The sequence below is a fragment of the Ursus americanus genome, chromosome 2 (assembly GCF_024610735.1).
Source record: "Ursus americanus isolate L20-20 chromosome 2, mUrsAme1.1.p, whole genome shotgun sequence".
Taxonomy (NCBI): Eukaryota; Metazoa; Chordata; class Mammalia; order Carnivora; family Ursidae; genus Ursus; species Ursus americanus.
Window position 1 is genome coordinate 52,238,360 of NC_142128.1, and position 21,388 is coordinate 52,259,747.

The 21,388-nt window shown below is 37.9% G+C and overlaps 1 protein-coding gene across 1 annotated transcript in view; it reads left to right on the top strand.

Annotated features, from left to right (window-relative positions):
* Positions 1-21,388, top strand: part of EPRS1 (glutamyl-prolyl-tRNA synthetase 1) — a 65,621-nt gene that overhangs the window by 35,507 nt on the left and 8,726 nt on the right. Inside the window, exons 18-28 of the mRNA XM_045809629.2 lie at positions 3,196-3,552; positions 11,044-11,271; positions 12,285-12,547; positions 14,230-14,281; positions 14,745-14,954; positions 15,326-15,398; positions 16,638-16,717; positions 16,950-17,051; positions 17,739-17,894; positions 18,379-18,576; positions 19,178-19,351. Of these exons, the coding sequence (XP_045665585.2) occupies positions 3,196-3,552; positions 11,044-11,271; positions 12,285-12,547; positions 14,230-14,281; positions 14,745-14,954; positions 15,326-15,398; positions 16,638-16,717; positions 16,950-17,051; positions 17,739-17,894; positions 18,379-18,576; positions 19,178-19,351 (1,893 nt within the window). The remainder of the gene's footprint in view (positions 1-3,195; positions 3,553-11,043; positions 11,272-12,284; positions 12,548-14,229; positions 14,282-14,744; positions 14,955-15,325; positions 15,399-16,637; positions 16,718-16,949; positions 17,052-17,738; positions 17,895-18,378; positions 18,577-19,177; positions 19,352-21,388) is intronic.

Sequence of the window (21,388 nt, forward strand, 5' to 3'; positions counted from 1 at the left end):
TTTGTGTGGTTGAATAGGTAAATGAATGATAAATAATCTGAGCTCGGGAAGACAGAAACACGTGAGTTTATTAGGTATGAGTTTGGAACTATTTACGGTGGGAATGTCATGACTTGAGCTTTTAATTTACCACAAATTAAATACTATGTGATCGCAGCCAGTCAGCTCAGTTGGTTAAGCGTCTGCCTTCGTCCTAGGGTCTTGGAATTGAGCCCTACATCAGGCTCCCTGCTCAGTGGGGAGCCTGCTTCTTCCTCTCCTTCTGCCTGCTACTCCCCTTGCTTGTATACTCTTAATATCTGTCAAATAAATAAATAAATAAATAAATAAAATCTTTAAAAATAAATAGGGCAGTTTTCAAACTTTTTAGTCTCAAGACCCTATACACTCTTAAAAATGATTGAGGATCCCTTTCGTTTATGTGGGTTATGAGTATTTGCTATACTGAAAGTTAAAATTGACAAGTTTTTCAAAGATTATTAATTTGTTTTATTTTATTTACTTTTAGAGAGAGAGAGAGAGGGAGAGAGAGAGAGAAAGAATTGGTGTACTCGAGGTGGGAGAGGGAGAGAGAGAATCTTAATGCATGACATGGGAAATGTGGCTACCCAGGCCCTCATTGGTCCCAGTTTCCACCAGTACCTCACAGTTTTACATATCCTGTAAAGATGTTAGTGTAACACTGTAAGTGTCTGTGGTTTTTTTTCAAATTTGTTTTTAAATTCTTGTTAACATATGGTGTAATACTGTTTTCAGAAGTTTGTGTATTCTTGAGGAACTTTGTTCTACAAAGTGGCATACTAAAAATAACAGGGCTAGTTTATTAGGAAAAATAGGGTTGGGACAAAACACTAAGAACCCATGCGTCTGCTATAGTTTCCGTCAAGTGGCGGCTGGTTGACAGTCACCAGAGGCTCAGCTAGCCTGGACACCCACAGTGGCTCCCTCACATGAGTGGCAGTTGATGCCGACTGTTGGCTAGGAAAGGAGAAGTGTCACACAAAGCAGCTACAAGTCACCTCTTCAGCGTGGTAGTGTCAGGGTAGTGAGACTTTGTATAGGACAACTCAGGGCTCCAGAAGTGAGTGTCCAGTGGACATGGTGGAAACAGCATTGCCTTTTATGTTTTAACCTTGAAAATCCCACATGGTGTCATTTCTGCCATGCTCTTGGTCTGAGTACTCCTAAGGTTTCCCAAATTCAAGGGGAGGGGATAGACCCCACTTCTTGATGGAGGAAGTGTCAGAAAGTTTGCGGATATGTTTTGGAACCTGCACAAATCCTAATAGCAGTTCAAGTACAGTTGACTAGCGTTGGTATCCAACACTGAAGGCTGCCTTAAGCCTTAGGGCTAATGCTCTCTCCTCTGATATGTAGGTCTTTGAGGGTGTTTGCCTCTAATAGAGAGCTTATCATCAGAATTAAAGTCTGACTCCGCCTGGATCCTGCCTCATCCTTTTTTTTTTTCCCTTGTTTTTGAAGCCCAGGAGGATAGCTCTTTGAAATTTCTTCATCTGCACTTGCACCTTCATTAGATGGGTTAATGTTATGGTAAACAGTGTTTTTAAAGTACTGCCTGCACTCAAGGAAGCCACTCCTTTGGTTTTTGTTTTGTTTTAGATTTTATTTATTTATTTGGGGAAGAGAGGGAGAGAGCACAAGCAGGGGGGAGGGAGAAGCAGACTTTCCGCTGAGCGGGGAGCCTGATAATGGGGCTTGATCCCAGGACCCTGGGATCATGACCTGAGCCAAGGCAGACGCTTAACTGACTGAGTCACCCAGGTGCCTGAAGGAACCCTCTCTTAATTGTGAGAAATCTTTTTCCTGTATGCTTCTTTGACATCAAACATTAACGTACTGGAAGAAATCACCACAAGGTGGTGTGATTTTTCAGTGTTACCCTAATACCTTTAATACTGTTTCCCTGTTTACTAGGCATGAATGAGTCAGTTCAGGTTATCAAAAATAAGTAGAACAGAATGTATACATTTTTGATACAGAATGGCTCCATTTATTGTATTCTTGCTTCACTGTATAATATTATGCATTTATATGTGCATATTAACTTTTACGGCTGTATGTTTCAAGGGAGTAATTTTGAGTATATGTGTTTTTTTTATTTACTTATTTTTTAATAATCTCTATACTGAGTATGGGGCTCGAACTCACAACCCTGAGATTAAGAGTCGCTTGCTCTACTAGCCGAGCCAGCCAAGCACCCCAAATGTGTGTGGTTTTTGACTTACATGTTGACTTCAGAACCTAACCCCCATGTAAAATGTAGCTAAAGACTATTCAGAATGCTGGATGTGGGATCAGGACAGAGTTCCAGAGATGAAATTTGGAGTTAATACACATGACTCATAAATATGGATTAAGGGGAAGACGGTTAAAGAAGAAAGTCATGGGGAAGGTATGATGTGAGCTGGATTTCAAATTTGGATAGGGTTGAAAGCTTTCTAGGCAGAAGGAAAGCATGACATTGAGAATAAAAAATAGCATAGTTATTCAGTACCCAGAGATCATTTTAGTGAACATATCTCTGGGTTTATTGTATATACTTATATATAATCATATGCCTGGAAATATATAATTTTATACAAAGATGGAATTGTTCCATAGTAATGAGTTAAAATTGTATCACAGTATTTCATGGATGTCTTGCTTGTTATCAGTCTAGATGTTATCTCTTTAATAATTCCTGAAACTTACAGATACTCACTTTTTCCCAGCCTTTGTAACTAAAAGCTTTAAGAAGATTTATTACCTTTTATTTTCCCATCACACTGATGGATTCAATACAGTTACTTTTCTTCTAAAATAGTTAAAACCAGAAACAGCTTATGTAATTCAAGGTCACAAAGCTAGTGTGTGATGGAACAACGATTTATTCCCATATCTTTTGGATGTGTCAATTTCTTTAATCCCCTAATGGTAAGGATTTAGGTGATTTTCAGTTTTTAACTATGATAAAAATGTTTCAGTGCATATCCATGTGCCTCTACCTTTGTTTACTTCTGTCATTTTTCATTAGGATAAGTTTTCAGGAATGAGATCACTTACTTTAACTTTTTAAGGGATTAAAACTTAAGTTTTTAGCATGAAATGCTATATGACGATCGATCTGATACAATTTTGTGAAAGGACATTTAAACATGAATTAATTATTTCACTTTCGGTTTTCTGCCTCTGTAGCCGACTGCTCCTTTTAAGGAAAGACCAGGTCCTTCTTTGGACAATACTTGTGCTCCATCTGAGGATTCCTTGGTCCTGTACAACAGAGTGGCTGCTCAAGGGGATGTGGTTCGTGAATTAAAAGCCAAGAAAGCAGCAAAGGAAGATGTAGATGCAGCTGTAAAACAGCTTTTGGCTTTGAAAGCTGAGTATAAGGAGAAAACCGGCCAGGAATATAAACCTGGAAATCCTCCTGCAGTGGTACAGGATGTTTCTTCTAAGTCATCAGCAAGTACTGTGGAAAGTAAATCTCTCTATGATGAAGTTGCTGCGCAGGGGGAGGTGGTTCGTAAACTGAAAGCTGAAAAAGCCCCCAAGGTCAGTATCCTGGAACGACTTGAGACAATGCCATGAGGAAGCTCATGAATTCAGACGGTGTAGGGTGGCGGTAGTCTCGTCTTTTAAGACATATTGTTTATAGCCGCTTGAATATTTTGGCAGAACAGTCCACACTTACCGATACCTGCTATGTGCCAAGCTCTGGAAATACCGACGAAGAAGCAGCTCACCATCTAGTGTGGGGGAGGGTGTTGGGGAGGAAATGCACACAGTGTGATCCACGTGATGTGACTGTAATCCTGTGTGATGTGTAAGTTGTTCTCAGAAGCGTATGTGGTTGTAAGTGGCAGGGAAGGAGGAAACTATTCATAAAGGATATTGAAAATAGTCCTGAGGTAGAGGAAGCCCTTTATGTGTGAACAAAGTTCAGAGAAGATGCTCTTTAAGTGTAGATCCATGGTTCTCAGGCTTCGTTGTACATCAGAATTATTAGAGAGCTTGCTAAAGCACACATTGTAGGGTCTCACCTCTTGAACTTCTGCTTCAGTAAGTCTGGAGTATGGAGAGAATATGCATCTGTAAAAAGTTGTCCAGGAGAAGCTGGTGCTGCTGGCCTGGGCCCGGGTATGGAAGACACGCACCAGCAGAGGCAGAGAGGTATGAAGGTTCATGGTGTGTTCAGGGAACAGTGGGTCCATTTTTTGGCCAGTGACCATTTCCAGTTCTTCATAGGGGAACCCTCAAGTGATAACAAACTTTTGACTAAAGAACTTATTTTATTCTTGTTTTAATTATATCTTTATGAAAAACATGTAGCCAAGTGGGTGGTAGCACTGAGTGTGGAACAGGATTGTTCGTTGTAAGAGACAAAAGGGATGGCATCTGTGATAGAGAAAGGTCATATATATTTTTTTTAATTTTAAAGATTTTATTTACTTATTTTAGAGAAAGAGCACGCATGGTGGGGCAGAGGCAGGGAATGAGGGAGAGGGACAAGCAGATTCCTGCAGAGCTCGGAGCCTGGCGCACGGGGCTCGATCTCACGACCCTGAGATCATGACCTGAGCTGGAACCAAGAGTCGGATGCTTCACCAACCGAGCCCCCCAGGCTCCCTGAGAAGGGTCATATTTAATAATCAAGATACACAGTTGTATTCAAACAGCAGTGTAGTTCTAAAACATGGCCAAATGGATGGTGGTATAACTGCACGTAATTCAGTCTCTCGTAAGCTTCCAAAAATTACATACTCTGGGCTGTGACACAGAGGTATGGTGAACCCTTGGACTTGACTTCTGTGACTAAAGGAGATTTGTTCTTGTCAGGGGATCTGTTGTCCCATCAGCATCCTGGGCTTTGGTTGGAGAAGAATGGAGTAAGAGGTTACAATTTCCTCATCTCATTAACAAGTCCCTAGGCATCTGCCTGGGAACTGTGCCCCTAAGATTCTTTCTTTCATGGACATTTGACCTCTGCTGAAGAGAGAAAATGCTTTGGGGAGATCTTGGAGATTTGTTCTAGAAGTTAATATTTTTCTCTCCATTGTGAAGTGTGAAGAAATCTTTTTTCTCTTTAGTGAGCCTGTCGGAAGTCCTGCAGAGCTGTGATGATCTTCAAATAGCTCTGCTTCTAAGAATGAAGCCTGCAGCTTAGGATGTAAATCCTTGATAGTTCCTGCCCTTTGGCGAGGTTAAGAGTATTTTCCACTCGAGATCAGACACAAGCTAGGGACCCCTTTCTAGATGTAATTTGAGGGGAAGGGCTTTTGGTTCTGAGTAGAGTGCGTTGAGATTCTGTGCTGATTCTTGGTCAGGAAGTGATGTGTGGGGTAGTAGCAGCAACCATTATACTTAGAGCAGCAGCTGGCTACACCTCTTGTCTCATTGGGTTAATGGATTATATCATACTTCCCTGTAATAGCGTGGTCAAGCTTATGAAGAGTCAGCCTATGGGTAAAAAAAATCTAAATTTCTTTGATAATTAGGCAGCTACTTTTATTAGGTACTTTCTGATAATGATAAATGTGATACTGAAATGAGTCTGACTTTAGCTTAACCTACATTACTGAATGCTTACAGTGCACCATATCTGTGTTTCAGAATACTGCTTACTGTTTTTTTCTTCTCTGAATGCTAAGAGTAGTAAATAGTGCTCTCTCCTGTTCTAGAGAATCAACCCAGTTCCTAGGAACGGAAGTATTTTTTAGACTACCTCTGGCACCGTGTACCGAATGCTGTTACTATTTTTGCATTTAATCCACACAACAGCCATGTTCAATAATGTTCAAATAATACTTTTTTTTAAATGATTATATTTATTTTTTTGGAGAGAGCACAGAGGGAGAGGGAGAAGCAGACTCCCCCCCTGAGCAGGGAGCCCGATGTGGGGTTTGATCCCAAGACCTTGAGATCATGACCCAACTGAAGGCAGACACTTAACCGACTGAGCCACCCAGGAGCCCAATACTTCTTTTTTTTATTTGTTGGTTTTAGTAACCATTGAGAAACTGTGAATATGGAAGTAATTTCCTGAAGTTTACAAAGCCTAGATTCCAATTTTGCAGTCAGATTCCCAAGTTATTTCTCATTAGAGGTGGTGGTGGTGGGGCATTGCATTATGAGCCAGAGGGTTATGGTTTTGCTAGTTTATTAATTTATTAAGCAAGTCTGTGCTTACTTTACATTAATAATTTATCTAAGCCTCTTAACTGTTCCATTTCCTACAAAAGTAGTTCTTCTGTTAAGTCATGTTCAGTTATAAAGAAGGTGATCAGCTGAGGATTTATAGTTACAGGCTTCTATTGGAATTTTTCCTTCTTCATTTGTCCATTCTTCTGTCCTTCTCCCCGCCTCCCTCCTGCTTCAGGATTAGATAGTAATTCTGTGTATTCTGAGCATAAAGGCAGAGCATAAGCAAAGGTGGGCAAGGAGTGAAAACTTGAAAGTCTAGCTTCAGTTTCTCTTTCAAGTCCACCTTCTGCTCCTCTTTCCTTTTTCTCTTGCTCTGTAGGTTGTTGCAAAACAGTGGATCAGGCAGATACAGTTGTGAGTTGCACCACAACTGAGGGTACACCGAAGATAAAATAATTCTGAATGCTGAGTTACTTTAAAAATTGAACTCACTTTTCAGATTGGAAATATTAACTTTTAAAGTTCGAAAGTTATGGTTTCAAAAAAATAAAACTTTGATTTTGAACACATTGCTCTGATTTGAAATTTTGATGAATGCAGTTTAAACATGGAATTTTAGTATTGCTTGAAATGGGAGCCAGAAAATGATAAATTAAGGGCTTTATGGACTACAACACTTTAAATTCTGGGAGCATGTTTGGCAAACTATGGCCTGCCCCCCTGTGTTTTGTAAGTGAAATTTTATTGGGATACAAGCGCACTTTGTAGTTTACATATTGTCTAAGGCTCTTTCCCTGCTGTTGCTGCGGAGTCCAGTAGTTTCAACAGACCCACAAAACCTACAATATTTTTTACGTGGCCCTGGCCCCTTATTGGAAAAATGAGATGATCCATCCCCTAGAGGACAGAGATTTGAGGACCTCTATAGGAATAACTTTCTTAATTGAAATAATAGATGGCAGCAAAATCAAATGATTATTATGTAAATAGAAACAGTAATTCACAGTTGTTTCGTCTTGTCATTAGCAGCCTCTTTTTGTCAGATCCCATCTGGGTGCTGGTCATCTTACTTCTGCAGTTGTAGCATTTGATTCATGGCACCTTGTAGTTATGCCCCCAGTAATTCAACTTAAATATTCTGCCAGTCTTTGCCCTTTTATATTTTACACCAGTGTTTTTGGTTTTGAAAATCCAAATCAGGGGCACCGAGGTGGCTCAGTTGTTAAGTGTCTGCCTTCGGCTCAGGTCATGATTCCAGGGTCCTGGGATAGAGCCCTGCATCAGGCTCCCTGCTCAGCGGGAAGTCTGCTTCTCCCTCTCTCACTCCCCCTCTTGTGCTCCCTCTCTTGCTGTCTCTCTCTCTCTCTGTCAAATAAATAAATAAAATCTTTAAAACAAAAAAATCCAAATTGCAGCTTATCAGGAGAGGAAACACATTGTTATGCCCCTTTGGTGAACAGGCTGTCCTAGAAAACCACTGCCTCTCACCCCCACCCCAAATAGCCTTAATTCTAAGGCCAAAAAATAAAGATTGCAGGGGGAGAAAATCAGAAGAAACAAACCCATTCTTTCCCTTGACAAATTCTGAGCTTCCTGTTTGGAATTTGTGTGTAATGGGTTTCTGCTATATCTGTATTTGGTCTTTAATACAAGCTTGCTTTTGCTCTAAGCAGGTATAAATCCATCCATGTTGTGAGACAAGACGTTTCACAAGACTGACTACGGCTTAGGGATCTTCTAGGAAAATCTGAGGAGTTTGTATGATTGATTTGTATCAAAGAAAAGCAGCAGATACATTCTGATTTAGGTAAATGAACCCGTTGCGGAATTGAGAAACGGCAGGGCAGGTGTTTCAACCCAGATTGACTCCAGAGTCGGGGCCCTCTGTTGTGCTGGATTGGCTCCTGCGATTGGGGTTCAGTAATTGGGCTGTTCCTTATAGGATTAGGCATTTAAGCGAAATATAGAACTCTAGTCAGTTGACTTAGGAAAAAAAACCAAACACCTTGCTTTGAAAACCTGTGAACTTCTAGTTCACTAAATCTCCTAGCAGACTTTTTTCCATGATACAAGCTTCATTACTACCCCTCCCCAATTTGGGAGAATTCCCTCTTTGGATTATTACTCATCTCCCACCCCCACCGAGTGAGAATCTACATCATCATCGGGGAGTCTTTATCACTGATGTGTGCAGGTGTCTTTCTCTCTGATAGGTTAAAAAAGGAGCAAAAGGTGGGAGAACATCTATAGAGTTGGAAAAAATAGGTGAAGTCAGAAAAAAGTACTTTTTTAAAAAGCTGTTTTCACTGATAATTGAGGTGCTCCAGCCATTCTGTTCTTACATTTACAATGGTAATGTTAGGTTTTTCTTCTTAAAAGTTCTTTCCTTCCTCACGGAGAATGTTTCCATCTAGTGGCTGCTGCCTAAATAGCTGTTGGGCACTTTTCTAAATGTAACCAGGTGAGTTCTCTCCTGTCTTCAGTCTGATTCTCAGGTCGTGTGCACTTGCTCAAATTCCCATCTTAACCTCTCACAGAAGTTTTTTTTTGTAGGCTGTTTCCTTTCTCATTCATCAGCAGTTACTTACTGAAAACTCTTCGTGTTCGTATTGGCATATGTTAGATAAGTTTCAAACACTTGTGTCCACTAAGAACTTAAGATTTATCAGCACCTGCTTTGTAGGCTTCTGTTGTTTAATCTTATATCAAGTAGTACCGTCCAGTTTTTCTTTGTAAATGCCTTTTGTTCCAGAAAAACTAGAGTATTAAAAGAGATTATTTTTTCCTCATTCCACGAGACGTTAAGTAAGAATCAGAGATCTCTTTTGAAAATGCAGTTTTCATGTCATGTTAGCAGTAGATCACAGACTCTAGAATAAGCCCTGGATTAAATCCTGGCTCTCCTACTACTTATTGTGTAACTCTGGGTAAGGTCCTTAATCTTATTTCTAAACTTTACTTCTTCTATAAAATGAGTTAGAGTTATTTGGGGGAAAAAAAATGATCCACGTAAAGCACTTAGCATAGTGTCCAACACAGAGTAAGTAAATAGGCCATAAAATAATAGTGATAGTTTTTTTGTATTGATAGTGCTAATTCTAATTCAGGAATCTTTAGATACCTTCTAAATCATCAGAGAAGACTGCATAGAGAGCTGTATTATTTCACTGTTTTGAAAAATAACCTGAATAGATTACTTAGTTATCCACAGTGTTCCATTTCTCAATTGGAGGAGATAAAAGTGTATATAATTCTCTATTTTTAGAATATCATTTAGTAGTAAAGTGATTTGTCCATTTTAATTTTCCTTTATAATATTTTGAATTATAATCTTGCCAAACAAGGTTTTTTTTTCTTTGTGAAGGGTGTGCCACCTGACTTCAGACTCTGGTCAACACTTGCTTGTAGCGTGGAATGGAACTTCTTTCAAGGCCTCTTTTTGTAGAAGTAGTTGCAGGAAAGTGCCTTAACTTTTTTCCCATTTTCTTTCTTTTAGCTGATGGAAGTTTCTTTTTCCTTGATTCTTGTAAGTCTGATTAATTGTGTCTTATTCCTTAGGAGTTGGTAGATCCTGTTGTGAAAATGCTTTTAATTCTAAAGACAATGTAAAGAAGAGACTGGTCAGGGGTACAAATCAGGCAAGCTACATACTTCTCTCTGTGAGATTTCTCCTCTTATATTTACTCCTGTGTGGTACCTGGTGTGACAGACTCTACTTCGGTAGGCAGCAAAATACTGTACGGACAAGGAAATGTCACTTGTTGACTCACAGATGCAAGTTCTTTTACGGTAAACCAGTACTTCCTGCACTCCTTTACCCCCACTGTAGTATTCTTCCTGGCTTCTGTTGGGTTGCTCTTAGCTGTTTGGAGCGCTGTCATGATGTAGCAGTGAAACTTGGAAACTAGGGTAATTTGGACACACTTTTTCTCTCTCCGATTGATGGGATGGCTTTTCAGTGGTGTGTTGGTCTGTGCTTAGGTAGTACTACCATTCAGGTAAAGCGTTCAGCCTTTGTCCTTTGCGTTGTTGTCCTTCTCTGCTAGAATCATAAGCGTCTCAGCTGGGCTGAGTATTTTGTTCTTTTTCATTATGATTACATTGAAGTATCAGAGGATGATGTATATACTTTAATGTCTAATTAAAACCTCAACATACTGGGGCTCCTGGGAGGCTCAGTTAGTTAAGCATCTGACTCTTGGTTTCAGCTCAGGTCAGGTTCTCAGGGTCATGAGATCGAGCCCTGTGTTGGGCTCTGTGCTGAATGGGGAGTCTGCTTCTCTACCTCCCTCTCTCCCTCTGCCCCTTCCCCTGCATGTGCTCTCTTGCTCCCTAAAATAAATAAATCTTAAAAAAAAAAAAAAAACCTCTATATACCGTCTCATTTTATTGTAAATTTTTAAAAGAATAATGTATTCTTTAGTTGGGCCCAAGCTGTGGTTTGTTTGTTTTGTGCTGTATTTAGTGTTTGTTTAGTAGGCTAATGAAAATAAGGTTTGTGTAGCAAAGCCATTGAGCTGATCTTCATTCTGATTTTGTAATTTCTGACTCCAGTATTTATAGACCTAGGGCTCGGACACTGCCAGTTTGCTTAGATATTCTGTTATTTATTTGTCTGTTTACATATGTTAAATGGGAACTTAAAGTGCTATATGTGTATGTGTTTATGTTTATTTTTATGATTTGTATATAGGATTAATACGATTTATATTTTTAACTTTTTTTTTTTTTTAGCTTTGATCTGTTATTTTATAAGTGAACTCCTTTGTTGCTTGGGGTCCTCCATGATGATTATTTATAAGAATGCTTTGGTGGTAATTAACTTTTAATAACCATTGATTTTCAGAAATTTTCAGAAATTTCAGAAAGTTTTAAATAATTGTTTTTTGTCTTTTATTTCAGGCTAAAGTAAATGAAGCTGTGGAATGCTTACTCTCTCTGAAAGCTCAGTATAAAGAGAAAACTGGAAAGGAGTACATTCCTGGTCAGCCTCCATTATCTCAAAGTTCAGACTCAACCAACAGCTCTGAGCCTAGTGGTCCAGAAACACCGGAAGCCAAAGTACTTTTTGACAAAGTAGCTTCTCAAGGAGAAGTTGTTCGAAAACTTAAAGCTGAAAAGGCCTCTAAGGTTAGCGTGGTATTTTGTTTGTATTTTTGTTTTTTACATGACAGACTATTTTCTTTGCCCGGAACACTTTCTGGCCCATCAAATCTAAGTTCTGCTCATATATTTCAGTTCTCAACCTTTGTCTAGGGTATTAGAGAAGCTTTCACTGATCACTTCTCTCTCTGTCTGTATTTGACTCGACATTCTCATAAGACTGCCTTTCTCTGACATTGTGCTTACACACTGTGTTTTAGCTGTTGCCTGCTTCTCTCTAGTCTGTGAGATCCTAGAGAATAGGGACCTAGACCCCAGCAGTGCCTGGCTCATTATAGGCCCTTGGTGCATGCTCTGGTTTTACTCATTCTCCTCACGCTGAGTCAATCTCAAATGGCAAGGGTTATTTTGAGCTCTGGTGTAGTCTGTGCTAATTATATTCTCTTCATTGGAGTAGGATTTTTTTTCATACAGATTTGTGAATGGAAAACAGTACGTCATTACAGGTTTTAAAGTTTAACCAGTAATACGGAAACTTGATTACTGTCATCTTTATGATTATGAAATGTTGAACGTATGTAGTGTAATGGCCCTAACTTAAATTGCAGTGGAATACATGTTACATACTAGAGCTTTCTGATAGAACTTCCTGTGATGGTGGAAGTGTTCTGTAGCAGTTGTCCCGTCCCGCAGTCACTAGCCACGTGTCACCACTGAGGACTTGAAATGTGGCTGTTGTGACGGAGGAACTGAGTTTTCAATTTTATTTACTTGAATTTAAATAGCCACATGTGGCTAATGACTCCTGTTCAGACAGTGCAATTACCGTACTGTGTTTCAGTCCCTCTTTTGTACAATTCTGTTTGTCGTATTTTTTTTGTTTTCAGTAGTTAGTATATTTAACGTTCTCCACGCTTACCACATTCCCCTCTGCCTTCACTTATGTTTTCAGATCTGCTTAGGAAGCTTTGGACATTGGTGCTTAGACAGTGATTTGAATGAAATATTATCTTCTCTTTTCCTCTTTTGTTAAACTAAAGGATCAAGTAGATACGGCTGTGCAGGAACTCCTTCAGCTGAAAGCACAGTACAAGTCTCTGACAGGAGTAGAGTATAAGCCTGTCTCTGCCACTGGGGCTGAGGACAAAGATAAGAAAAAGAAAGAAAAAGAAAATAAATCTGAAAAGCAGAATAAGCCTCAGAAACAAAGTGATGGCCAAAAGAAAGACTCCTTTAAAAGCCAAGGAAGTGGACTGTCATCCAGTGGAGCGGGAGAAGGGCAGGGGCCTAAGAAACAGACCAGGTAATAGAACACGGAAGCTTCATTCCAAGTGAAGCAGTTGTGAAGGAATTCAACTCTGAAACTATTTTTTAAAAAACAGACTTTGGTTAGTTTGACTGTCATGTGAAGTTGGAGAATGATAGAGGTACAGTGCCAGCAAATAGCTTTTGTTAATTTTCTATTTATTTAGGTAACAAATTTGTTTGCTTGGTTTAGGACTCTCAGAATATAAAAAGTTCAGTGAAGTCTCACTCCCATGCTTGTAGCCCATCTTCCCAGTTTCTCCTACCACCTTAATGAATTGGTAACCACAGCTAGTTTCCTCTGTAACTACTGAGGGATCATTTGGCTCCACAAATGAAAACAAGTATCTATAAATGTTCCCCTTTTCCTCCCTTTTAACACAGTTGGTAGCCTGACAATATTCATTGCCTTAACAACTTAACCAGATTCTTCAGATGAAAATTTTTCATGGTGACTAAATGACAACTTCACTCTTGATAGGATTTCAAGTTTGGTAGGATAATATAAAACAAAGCTGTTTAAAAGACAAAACAGTGAAATAGATGATGTTTGAATATGTTCCAGTTCATATGAATAATTTGATGTCCCTGTCCGTAATTCCCATGGCAAAATTAGGGTAGACTTTGTGCTAGCTTCCTGCAGGGGTTTAATAAAAAGAAAACGCTATCATTAGCAACTGCTATTGTGAGATTTTGTGTGTGTGTGTGTGTGTGTGTGTGTGTGTGAGAGAGAGAGAGAGAGAGAGAGAGAGAGCGCTTTTGGTTTTAGATTTGTTTAAAATTCTGCCTCTTAACTCTCACATCATACATGCAACGTCTCCTTAAACAAGAGAATATAATAGTTGTTTTTCTTTGTATTGACTGAGTAATCAGAATTATAGTTCATAGAATAATACAAGAGAGAACAGAACTTCTCACCTTTTACCTCTGTTTGTGGAAGGGCCAGGTTTCATGTAGGCCTCTTGAGCCACGTCAAAGTGAAACAGTGGAGAAGTCAGCTATAAGTACATTAAGATTTTAAGCCAATAAAGCCTTGTTTGTAAACAGGACTGATGGGTGATTTTTTTGTGTGTGGATCGTAAGACCACAGTTCTTGAATAATTACTGGTTTCAAGAAAAAGATCATCGTCTAGAATAGTTTTTTATTGCAGATCTAACTTACTTTGCATCTGTCTCTGCAACTTTTACTTACTGCAATTAAAAGAAAAATTTGTAGACTATGTACGGATTATATCTACTGATGTGTGCACACATACACAGCCGTTGTTTTCATTGCTCTTTACATGTCACTTTCAGTGGGACGGCGATCTTGATAATTACAATGTTTTCTGGACTGAGTTTGGCAAAAGATTCTTCTTACTTTTTAGTGACAGAATTCTATGTGAATAAATTCTGTCTTTACTACAAATACATTATCTTCTAAAGAACTTTGTAGAAGAGATGTCTGCATGAAAATTGTAGCTTTTGCTAGCTTGACATTCCTAGTGCTTTGTGGGCAGCATCTTACCACCTTTTAAGAGGCTAAAGCATTATCTTGGGAATGAATATACAAGAGCGATAAATGTGGAAATAACTCGTATTGAAGAAAAACCTCTTCTGTTTTGAACTTCAGAAGTTTGTTTCCATTCAGCATAAAAGCAGTTGATGAAGGGACTCATATTTTATTTTTCATATCTACAGGTTGGGTCTTGAGGCAAAAAAAGAAGAAAACCTTGCAGATTGGTATTCTCAAGTGAGTATCCATTCAGTTTGTTTTCATGTTTTAAATTTCTCGAAGACTGCTTTGTATTTAGATTCTGAAAGTCCAGACACAAAGTAATATATGATGTCATTAATAACGTATGGTATAGCCATTTAACGTGTCACAGTTTTCAGAGCATGTTCACATAAAGCAATGAATTAGGAAGTAGCCCTATGAGATAGTCATTATTCAATTTTTTTTTTTTTAATGGCGAGGTAAAGGGATTAATCCAAAGTCACAAAGATAGTAAACAGCAGAAGCAAGATTGGAATTCAAGCCTTCAGGGATTAAGCTTGGTGTTTCTCACTACAGAAAAGCCCATTTTACACGCATTAAGGGGATGCACCAACAGTGGGAGCCTCCAGATTTGAAGCTTGGTTATCATTCACTTGGCACTTGTATTATAATTTTGGTTTAATTTAGGCCTCAAAGACCATGTTTTTCTTTTAAAAAGGTCATCACAAAATCAGAACTGATTGAATACTATGATGTAAGTGGCTGCTATATTCTTCGTCCCTGGGCGTATTCCATTTGGGAATCCATCAAGGACTTTTTTGATGCCGAGATCAAGAAACTTGGTGTTGAAAACTGCTATTTCCCCATGTTTGTGTCTCAAGGTGCATTAGAGAAAGAGAAGACTCATATTGCTGACTTTGCCCCTGAGGTAAGTTAGCTTGCTTTGTGTATTTTCGCAGTTTTCTCTCATACACTTGAAAGTGTATTTTCAGTTCACACTTGAGCAGTAATTTAAATGGCAAGACCAATTTAGAGAAATATAAAGCCATTAAAAAATATGTACATATTTCTACCTTCAGGACAAGTTATGATTCTATTTGTTACATTAACTGGCTCTTACTTTTTGCTAAATATTTAGAAGGACAGTAAGTATCTCCTTTTCTTACCAGGAACAGCAGCAATTATTTTAATTGGCCTTAATTTCTGTAGCAAAAATTGAAATAGAAATTTGCCTGTATTTGTGCTGTTTCTCTGAAATGCTGTTTAAAAAATGTATGGAAAATGATTTTCTCTCACTAGGTTGCTTGGGTTACAAGATCTGGCAAAACAGAGTTGGCAGAACCAATTGCCGTTCGTCCCACTAGTGAAACAGGTGAGGATGGGCCTTGGGGCACCGGAGAGCACTAGAGACGGCTTCTAGAGTCACCTCAGTGTTGATTTTGTGTTTTTATGATCCTCCTTGACAGTACACAGTTTAATGAATGTTGATAAAGATGAATATATACTGAAGTTACATAGAATTTTATTCTCAGTGCAGTAAACATTGCAGAGCTCTTAATCATTAGAATAAAGTGTTTTGTTTTGTTTTTAATCATTTTTTATTTGATACTGTAAGTTTTCAGAACTTTACAAGACTTAGAATAGTTTTAAATCTTGGAATTGATTAAGTTTGCCAAATACTGATATTTTATGCCATGTTTTCTTACAAATTTTGTTAGTCATTTTAATACATTTATATTTGTATAGGGTTTTTATAGATTACTAAGTGATTTCATTTATAAATTGTATTCTTATAATAGTGAGTGAGAGAGGTGGAGGCAGCGATTGTAATCTCCATTTTGCAGGTAAAAAAAAGTCTCTGAAAGGTTTTTGGGTTTGTCAGTGTTTTCCAAAGTAATTATCCATCTTTAGAATGAAGGATTATTTACTGTTTACTTCATACTTCTGCTGATAGTCTTGTATAATGTTATAAGGATGCATTAATGAAATTATAACACCAGCTGTTTTCTGACTGGCAGAGTTTTTAGTAATTCTAGATAGTCATGAGTAGGCTGTGATTAGACCGACACCTTCACTTAAACAATTCATGGCAAAGAACTTTCATACTGTGGGTAGATGCATTAGATAGATTTAATCTGATTCTATTAGTTCTAATAGATAACTGTGCTGGATTCAGCAAGTTATTTAGCTTCCCTATGCTCAGATTTCGCATCTTTGATACTAAGAGTGTGATATTAACTTTGTGGATTGAACGTGGGAACTAAAGAGCATCATAAGTGCTAAGAATTTCAGAGAGCATGGTATATGCTCTAAGAGCTGCACTTAGTGTTTTTGAAAATAAAACAGTTGAAGAGTCAGATGTGAAGTGTAAGTTTCAGTGTGAAGAACAAAATAAGGTCAGATTTAGGTAGATTTATTTCCTTGACTAATCTGCTTTATGAAATAATGTAGTAATACCGTTCACTTACCATTACAGACATTGGAAATGCATTTACACAAACACAGCATTTTAATTTCTATTGACTATGTTACTGGTGTAACTCTTACCGGCCTTCAGAGAGAAATAAAACCTTCAGTGACTAACCATCTGTGTTTTCCTGTATCTTTTCAGTAATGTATCCTGCATATGCAAAATGGGTGCAGTCGCACAGAGATTTGCCCATCAGGCTCAATCAGTGGTGTAATGTGGTGGTAGGTACATACTGTTTCTTACGTTCTTTCATTATTCTTCGTACTCAGTTTTTTTTTAAAGCACATTTTGTTTTTCCTTATTTTTATATTCAAAGGATTGGGAGAATGGAAGCATTTTTTAATCACAGTTACAGATTACAATTATGATTTCTGGTTACTTGCCACATTTAAATTGTTAAGAAAAATGGAAAAGCTCTCCATAATGATCGAATTGTATTCTTGCCTCTTCTAGCGTTGGGAATTCAAACATCCTCAGCCTTTCCTACGCACTCGTGAATTCCTTTGGCAAGAAGGGCACAGTGCATTTGCTACCTTCGAAGAAGCAGCAGAAGAGGTATAAAAAGTTGTCTTCCATATTAATCATGTTCCATTTCTTTTTCCAGGCTGTGCTTCCCCCCCCAACTATAAGTAATGCAGTGTTATCTACTTACATGATAATCATTTAATAAGTGACTGTAAATTGAAATTTAATATGATCTCAAAATAACTTTAAAAGATAATTTCCTGATATAATTATTTTGTTACTTAAAATTTATGTACCACCTGTTAAAAGAAAAAGAAGTTAATACAGATATACACAGACTTAAGAAACTGCTTTAATGAAATTTTATTAGAAAATGTGCAGTTTTAAATTTTCAGGTGAAAATTTATTTGTACTTCCATGTATAGAGGAAATTATATATGGAAATTATAATCCCAGGGGTGAAATTAATTATTCTTCAGAAGATTTTCACCCTGGTTACTATACCGTCACACACACATTTATGTTTTGCACAAACTTTTTTTCTTACATTGTAAATTTATGAACATTTTAAAAAAGTTAACTTGTTTTACGTTACTTTGTTGAATGTCTTTCTTAATAAATACACACTGGCTGCTTTAACTTTTCCATAAGAAAAGGTTTTCATTGTTTGATGTACTTTCCCACCACAGTTAGTTTTAAATCATATAGTTTTATAGGTCTGTAAGAAATAAATACACCATAAATTTGAACAGTTTCGTATTTAAAATGTTTTTACAGGTATTGCAGATACTTGACTTATACGCTCAGGTATACGAAGAACTCCTGGCAATTCCTGTTGTAAAAGGCAGAAAGACTGAAAAGGAGAAATTTGCAGGAGGAGATTATACAACTACCTTAGAAGTGTTTATATCCGCTAGTGGAAGAGCCATCCAGGTACCGGCAAAGTGCTGCATACGGTTCATAGGTGACTGTAAGCATAGCCTGCGGGCACATCCAGTAGATTTCTGTCACCAGAGAAGTAGACTCTTTCCCCCCAAAAAGATCAGTATATTTCATGTGCTTTCTAGGCCACATTACAATTTCATGCTTATCTATCCCATTCTTACCAATCTCTAAGGTCAGTTAAGTGAAGGCTCGTATCCTGAATTACCAAAGCATGGATTCTCTTTTAGCCTTTGTAGTTGAAGTTATCCCTATGAAAGGGGCTGCTCATGGCAGTATGCTTCTGCCCTGGTGTTGTTTTTTTTTCTAATCCTAGTCTTTTTGTTGTATCATTTATGCTTTAAAAACTTAATATTAAAAAAAAAACAAGGAAGATAAAACATGTACTGTCATTTTAAGGTATATGATCTTAGAGAAATCATTTTCAAAGGCACAATTAGTTATTAAAATTAACACTTGTATTTCTCTATTTTAGGGAGCGACATCACATCATTTAGGGCAGAATTTTTCCAAAATGTTTGAAATTATTTTTGAAGATCCAAAGACGCCAGGAGAGAAGCAATTTGCCTATCAAAACTCTTGGGGCCTGACAACTCGAACTATTGGTGTTATGACCATGGTTCATGGAGACAACATGGGCTTAGTATTACCACCCCGTGTAGCTTCTGTTCAGGTAAGGAAAATACTTTTTTTTTTTAAAGATTTTATTTATTTATTCGACAGAGATAGAGACAGCCAGCGAGAGAGGGAACACAAGCAGGGGGAGTGGGAAAGGAAGAAGCAGGCTCATAGTGGAGGAGCCTGATGTGGGACTCGATCCCATAACGCCGGGATCACGCCCTGAGCCGAAGGCAGACGCTTAACCGCTGTGCCACCCAGGCACCCCAAGGAAAATACTTCTGTTTATCATTCTTTCTATAAAATACAGTCTGGACCTTAGTATTGGTAACTATGTGTATTATTTCTGTTATTGTTTTTTTGCTCTTTTAATTTTTAGCTGCTTATAAAAAACTTTTTTAGAAATCATTTTTTGAAATGATTCATAATAAGTTTAATGAAATATAGTAAGTCAAATGAGAATGCATTTAGCATAGACAAGTAATGTGCAGCTGGTTGGTAGACATTCCATGGAGATTAGAAATCACACAAGTGGATCTGTGTTAGAATGTGTAGTCCCTAGTAGGTTTTTATTCCTGGGTATTATGCAGCAATATGACCGCATTACTTTGTATGCTGTTTCTTTGTATAAATTTGTGCTATTGTGCTGGTTCTAGGTGGTGGTTATTCCTTGTGGCATTACAAATGCGCTTTCTGAAGAAGACAGAGAGGCTCTGATTGCAAAATGCAATGATTATCGAAAGCGGTTACTCAGTGTTAGTATTCGGGTTAGAGTTGATTTGCGAGATAACTATTCTCCAGGTTGGAAATTCAATCACTGGGAGCTCAAGGTAAATTCCTCAGTTGCATCTTTTACTTCCATACTCCGAATTTGGATTTAGAATTTCTTTACATATGCTTCTATAAAATGTAAGACTTTCTCATTATTTTTCTCTATTTGGATAGTTGTGAATTTTTTTCCTCTTCACTTAAATTTCACTTAATTTTCACACAGTCCAGGTCTTTGTAATAGTGATAAAGTTTATATATTTGCTAAATTTAAAATCTTTTTTGTGGAAGGTTATTTTTATTATGTTAGAATTAAAGTGATTTTGAAGACCTTATATATGATTAATAAACCTCATAGCATTGTTATACTAAAATGTTTATACTAGGAATGTATATAATAAGTAAGCTGTTTAAACAGTGAGGTTATCAGAATAATGGTGCATGGTCACCACCTTGCTGTCATTGTTAACAGCTAATCAGTAAAACATCAGAAAGTAGTAGTGTACTTGGTTTTTCACACCATGTTGTTTCACACCCATTTGTTGATTTTTATTTTGTATATTCAAAGCTAAATTCTGATTTAATGTTTTTAATATAAATTTCATTTATTGCACATTGTCATTAGTAGATCTATATTTTTAATTCCATTTTTCAAACTTCTGGAATGTAATTTTTTTCATATGCTTTACCAAGGGACTCTTACTAGAGCAGCAGATTTCTAAACTCACATTACAGGAACTAGATGAGAAGGTGTGGTGCTCTTGCAGCTCCACGCTGGTTCCAAGTATGGAAGCTGAGCTGTATTGGGATTATTCAGTAGGAACACATCCAGGGTTCCCAAAGTTGCTGGTATTTATACCTCTATTTGTTTTAATTGGCCCCTAAGGTAAATCTTCTGTGCTAAAAATTAGTAGTTATATTGGTTTTGTTTCCCTTGTGTATAACACACTTTTTCCTTTACTTACTCTCCTACCTTTAATGAAGACTTTAAAGATAAATGTTTTCTCGCATAATTTCCTTTTAATTGCAGTATTTTTTGCTTACTTAGAAATAGCTGTTGTGTGATCCCAGTGGCAGCTTGTCTGATCCCACGTGTCGTTGCCTGAGATTCCAAATGTTAAAGGAGAAACATACTCTTTGCTACTGGCTGGATTGAAAGGAGAGAAAAAGGCATCCATATTCACGTCTCCCTTCTGTCTTCCTCCTCTTCCATCTCTCTGCTCCCTCAAGGATCGATTTGACTTTTCCCTGTCACTCTTCTTTCTAGTACCCTGATGAGCCTATACTGAGTATGAGTAGGCTGTGCTCCAACTTCATTGTCTACAATTCTCAGGAAAAAAAACAGAACACCTAAGTGCTAAACTTGATGCCCAAGATTAAAGAACAGTGAGAGGGGTCACTAGTTAGTGAAAAGTACTGGTGGCACTTCTTCATGCCATTTCATCTCCATTTAGTCCAAGAATTCTTGAGAAAACAAAGTATTTTGGAACATCTAGATTCGTATTCATTTGATAGTGATTAACTTTGTACAGTGAGGCAGTTAGGGGTGGGGTGGGATGTGTATGTATTGGGAGACTCAGTTTAACAATGAGTATATGGTGTAGTTACCAGACCAGAACCCAGGGACTCCCACAGCTTCTTTAGTACCTCTTCCTGTATTAAGAAAGTTAGAAAGGGGAAAATAGTATGAGTGAATTAACTTTTCTTTTTACTGTGTTGGCAGACTAAGATAATTTTGTGTTGCTACTGAAAAGAAACAAGCAAACAAAAAACAGTTCTTTATGAGTAAATTCATAACTTTTTACTTAGAAAAAAACAGTCAACAGAATATATGCTTCCTCTGTGATCTGGCCTCAGATGATCTTTCCAGCCATTGCCACTCACTCCCCTGTGTGTGCTCTCCTTACCCGCATGGGCTTGTGTCACTGTGCCAGGTTATTCTCACGCCAAGATGCCCTCATGCCCGACTCAGGCTTTGATGCCCTGCTCTGAGCTGCCGTAGCTCTTCTCGTCCAGTACAGGATCCAATCCTGTTGCCATTAGTTGTCATTTTAGTTTCCTTTACTCAGGAGTAGTTCCTTAGCCTTTCTTTGTCGTTC